This window comes from Lipotes vexillifer, unplaced genomic scaffold, assembly GCF_000442215.2.
Source record: "Lipotes vexillifer unplaced genomic scaffold, Lipotes_vexillifer_v1.1 scaffold1038, whole genome shotgun sequence".
NCBI classification, from domain to species: Eukaryota; Metazoa; Chordata; class Mammalia; order Artiodactyla; family Lipotidae; genus Lipotes; species Lipotes vexillifer.
The window spans coordinates 35581-41111 of record NW_006780148.1 but is presented as its reverse complement, the minus strand read 5'-3'; the positions used below and the strand labels follow the sequence as shown (position 1 = coordinate 41111).

Sequence of the window (5531 nt, the reverse complement as noted above, 5' to 3'; positions counted from 1 at the left end):
TGAAACGCCCGGGCGTGCGCGGGGTCGCGAGAGCCTGAGAGCCCGCCCCACGCGCCGCCGCGGCGGCCCCGGCGTTTCCACGGCAACGCGGCGCGCGCCCGCGCGGTCGGCGCCGGCGTCCCGGAGCGCGGAAGCGAGAAAGGTGACCCGGCATCCACCCGCGCCCAGCGGCTGGGGCGTCCACCTGCGCGCTCCTGCCCGCGCGAGCGTCTGGAACGCGGCGGAAGGCTGGGGGCTGCCGGGCCTCTCCGCGTACTGCGGCAACCCGCCACCAAACTCCCGCCTTCGTCCCTACATGCTGGACTGTGAGCAAAGCAGGAGAAACGGTAACGAGGAGGGAGGGAAAACTGGAGGCCAGTGGGGCCAGTCTCTGCTTATGCGACGCTGAGTCTTAGAAACTGTGCACATCTTGTCCACTTCTCTGTGTTGAAGCCGAACTTGTGGGCTCTTGGAAGGAGCCGTGCTTTCCGCCGTATTCATTTATTCAGCTTTTCACTTATTAAGCAGATATTTACCGAGTTCCCATTTTGTGGAAAAAATAATGTTCGACCCTGGGAATAATACAAAGAATCCCCTCCCCGCCCGTAACCTTCCCGGCCCTGAAGGGCCTTAGAGTTTGATGAGGAGACACTTAAACCTTTGCGATATAACCCGAGATAAATAATAAACAAAACCCCCTATCCTTGGCCTTCGCTTCTGCTGCTCTTCCAAGTAAACACCATCAGGACTAAATCTAGGCTTTATTTCTTTCAAGAACCCCCCCGTGACAACTTGCACCCTTCCCTCTTCCAGACAGCGTTAGGGCCCCCTTCGTGTATTCTGTTGATTTTGTACTGTGTCCCGTAGTCTAGACTTTTGAGCTCTTGGAGGCAGAGGGAATGTAATCTTGGCCTTGTATTCCTCAGCGCTTGGTGCTGATAAAAGTTTGTTTTGGACAAACGGATGTCCCCAGTCGTATGTTACCTCTCTTACAGAACTTTTATTCTCTCATGTTACAGTGTATGCCTCTCTTCTCCCGTTGCATTCATTCAGGAAGTTATCCATTGACTGCCTGGTGTGTTCCAGATGTTATGCTGAGCTCTGAGCATGGAGTGGTAACTTAAAACCAGAATAGTCTTTATTCTTAGAGAGCCCACTTGGAGGGATAGACACTAATCAAACAAATATTGATACATGTAAGATTGTAACTGAGTTGTGTGCTACTGTATCAGTTTTTGCTGTGTAGCAAACCACCACAAAACCTAGTGGCTTACAGCAATGCTTTAGCTAACTCAGGATTCCGTGAGTGAGCTGGGTGGTTTTTCTACTTTGGGTCTGCTCAGCTGGGATCTTTCATACATTCCCGGTCAGCTGGCGGGTCTGCTGGTGGCTGGATGATCTAGGATGGTCTTGCTACCAAGTCTTCTGGTGGGAAGGCTGTCAGCAGGGGCAAAAAAGGCAACATGTTAGTAGCCACTCTTGCAATGTGACACAAGTACTAAGGAAAAATAGATGACACCAAGAGAGCATATACTGAATATAAACGTTTGTTTTGAACTATTTGGGGAAAGGACTAAAGTGACGTTTGAGCTGAGATCCAAAAATTGGGAAGGGGGTAACTAGGTGAAGAGGGAAGGAAAAACAGTCCAAAGAGAGGGATAATACAGGCAAATTGCCCTCCCCCCTCCACCCTGTTCCCATCTATACCTCAACTTCATGTTTCAGAAAATGGTACCAACCTCCAGCTGATTGTTCTAGTCAGAAACCTAGCAGTCATCCTTTCTTTTCCCTAGGCACGCTGGCAGTTATCACCTGTTCTACCTCCAAAACGTATCCTGAACCATTCCTTTTTCATTTCTACATCACCATAATCCAAACTACTGGTATTCACCTTTACTGCAAACCCTTCTTACGGGTCTCTTCAGGTCCATAGTTACACACTGAAATGCAAAATAAAAGATGTGGGTCAGATCATGCCAACCTTTCAGAGCCTCTGCTGGATGTGTCTGAATGTTTGTGTCTCCCCAGAATTCATATGTTGAAATCCTACCCACTAAGGTGATGGTATTAGGATGTGGGGCCTTTGGAAGGTGCTTAGGGCATGAGGGCAGAGACCTCATGAATGGGATTAAGTGCTCTTATACAAGAGACTCCGGAGAGCTCCCTAGCTCCTTCTGACATCATGTACTGAGCAGACGGTCTCAGCAGGCACTGAATTGGCCAGTGCCATGATCTTGGATCATGAATTGTGAGAAGTAAATTTCTGGGTTTTTTTCTGTGCTACCCAGTTTGTAGCATTTTTGCTATAGCAGCTCAATGGACTAAGACTCCCAGTGTACTTAAATAAAATTTTAAATTCTTACTCTGGCTATTAAGGCTGTATCTCACTCTTGCCTACCCATCTACCTTCTCTCACTGCTATAGCTACAATATCTTTCTTTCTGTCTCTAGCATATATCTAGCTCATTTCAGAGTCAGTTTTGTGTTTGTTTTCTCTGCCTAGAACACTCCATTCTCATATCTGGCCCCTTTTCATCATATAGAATTCTACTTAAAAGAGACCTAGAGAGTGAGGCTTTCTCTGATCACCTAGCTATCACCATATCACCCTTTTTTGTTTCCTTTGAAACACATGCTACTCTCTATTTGTTTATATGCTGTTTGCCTCCCATGACTAGAATATATTCTCCATGAAACCAAGCACTTTGCTGTCATGTTCATGTTAGATTTCCCATACCACCACAGTCCTTGACTCATAGTAGGAACTCAGTAATTAGCTGAGTTTGTCAGTGAATGAGTAAGTGAAAACCCCATGACAGAGGGAGCATGGTGTGTGTGAGGAAATGGAAGAAAACCAGTGAGGCTGGAGCAGAGGAAGTGGGCATGATGATATGTGTTGTAGTGGGAGGGTAGGTAGGGCCAGGTATTGTAGGGCATCTCAGCCATGCTAAGGAGTTTGGTTCTTGTATTAGTCAGGGTTCTCCAGAGAGAACCATATATATGGTTTTCTTATAAAGAATTGGCTCCTATAATTATGGAGGCCAATTCCCAAGATTTGTAGTCAGCAAGCTGGAAACCCAGGAGAGCTAATGGCATGAATTCCAGTATGAAAGCTATTAGGCTCAAGACCCAAGAAGAGCTGATGTTTCTGGCTGGGTCTGAAGACTGGAAAAAACCAAAATCTCAGCTCACACAGTCAGGCAGGAGGAAATCCGTCTTCCTCAGCCTTTTTGTTCTTGTCAGGTCTTAAATTGGTTGGATGAGGCCCACCCACATTAGGAAGGGCAATCCCTTTTACTCAGTCTACCAATTCAAATGTTGAGCCCATCCAGAAACACCCTTACAAACACACCCAGAGTAATGTTTAGCCAAATGTGTGGGCATCCTGTGGCCTAGTCAAGGTGACACAGATTAACCATCAAAGTCCTTATCTTGGTATCTATGTGAAGATATTGATGTGCTATAGCAAGGACTATCTTATTCATCATGTAACTCAAATCTTTTAGCAGATGCCTCATATATAGTATAGTAATTGTTGAATAAATATATATTGAAGTGCACTCTTTCAGTCTCCACCCAATGTTTGAACTGAATGTGTTCTAGGAACCCTTCTCCTGAAATTTAGGCTCTTTGATCTTATTCTCCTGTCAACAGACATTTCAAAACATGCATCAGTACAATTGTTCTCCAGTCTTTGCACTGCTTGGAGAAACTTTCTTTCTTACAGGCTATACTTTCTCCTAGGACACCTCTCATAGAAGAGGAGCTGGGAGACTGGGGAGGCCAAGTGCCATGGCCAAGGTCACATGATGAGATAGTAGGGGAGCTGGAATGAAATCCTTTGTCTTTCCTCTCTCTCCAGTGCTCTTTCCACTGTACCAGGATCCACTCCCCCCCATTATGCTTTTTTGAAAAGTTATTAAACAAATGTAAACATAAATAAAGTACTAAGTAGTCAATGAATGTCATTTCATGTTTGGAATAAGGAGAGGGTGTGCCCATCATTGGTTGTAGCATTCCAGAATCTCTCGGGATTATTGTTCCAGGTTACAAGCAGTGTAACCTGACTTTTCTTTTTTTTTTTTTTTTTTTTTTACAGAGCTGATGTTTATTATGTTTATTCACAATTTGATTATGCTCAGTGGACAGCACATCTCCAGGAACCTCCCGGAGCCTGGGGATCTGAGCTATGGTCACAGACCATGCAGGAGGCTTCACTGGGGTTGGGAGGCTGAGGGCTTTCCCTGGGCCCATCTGCTGATAGGGAAGGAGGAGAGGCTGCGAGCATCACCATTTCTTAAGTTAGGGCTTTCTCCTTTCTACACTTCTCCACGCCCTATTAGTCGTCATCATCATCATCCTCTGGAACAAAAATATCATGCTCCTCAAGTAAAGCGGCAAAGTTCTTGCTAATTAGCATCCCGACATGGAGAAAGGGGATCACAATGGAGAACACACGGAGAAGGCCGAAGGACATCCTTTATTTACAAAGTCATTCCACAATTCGTTTTTCATCCCATCAACTCTATGGTAGAGAGGTTACATGACTTGTCTATACTGGATGCATAAAGCGGAGTCTTGTGGCTCCGGAGAGCCAGGGCACCGCACTCCTCACGATGAGCTAGTAGTGCTAAGTGCCGTCTTCCTCCGCTCTTGCCCCCCATCTTCTGTCTCCACGTACCCTGCTCAACTCCTAACCTGACTTTTCTTAAACTACAACTGCCTTTTCGTATACCACTATATGATATTTGTATATTTATTGTGAAAAACAGCACAATCTTATTTTGTATAAAATTGAATAAATTCCAGTGCGGGATGGCTTAAGAAAGGTCCAGTGGAGACAAAGAGTTACATTAACTTCATTCACTCATTTTTTCAGCCCTACTTACTGAGAACTCATCATGTACCAGATGCTGGATTTACCAATCTTTAATCCAAGTGCTCTGAATAACGTGGAAAGAGACAGCTATACACATAACTGGATCATTAAAAATTTTTTTCTATTCTTTTTTTAGAACTTTAGAGGTGATGATGTTTAAATTAGATTATTTTATTTAAATTGTTATTATTTTGTTAATCTTTCTCCTCCCCTACCCTTTTGTCCCATTTTATTTTTAAAAATAATATATATATATATTTTTTAAATATTTAAATATTTAAATATTTAAATATTTAAATATTTTAAATATTTTTTTTTAAAAAAAATATTTTTTTATTTTCCTTATGTTTTTCTTTTGGCTGCGTCAGGTCTTAGTTGTGGCACACGGGATGTTTGTTGAGGCGTGCAGGATCTTTTTGTTACGGCGCACTGTCTGCTTGGGTTTTCTCTCTAGGTACGGCATATGGGCTTCTTTCTAGCTGAGGCGTCACGTTGAAGTGTGCGAGCTCAATAGTTGTGGCACGTGGGCTTAGTTGCCCCACAGTATATGGGATCTTAATTCCCTGACCAGGGATGGAACCTGCATCCCCTGCATTGGAAGGCGGATTCTTTACCACTGGACCACCAGGGAAGTCCCTGTCCCATTTTAGAAATGAAGAAGAATGTTAAATGA

The 5531-nt window shown here is 44.3% G+C and overlaps 1 protein-coding gene across 1 annotated transcript; it reads right to left on the bottom strand.

The window, feature by feature from the left end:
- Positions 1-4318: 4318 nt before the first annotated feature.
- Positions 4319-4643, bottom strand: LOC103089341 (essential MCU regulator, mitochondrial-like). Its single transcript, XM_007453256.1, has 2 exons — positions 4528-4643; positions 4319-4457 (listed from the first exon to the last, which is right to left on the bottom strand). Exons 1-2 carry the CDS (start codon positions 4641-4643, stop codon positions 4319-4321), a joined length of 255 nt encoding a protein of 84 aa, XP_007453318.1.
- Between the last annotated feature and the right edge of the window lie 888 nt (positions 4644-5531).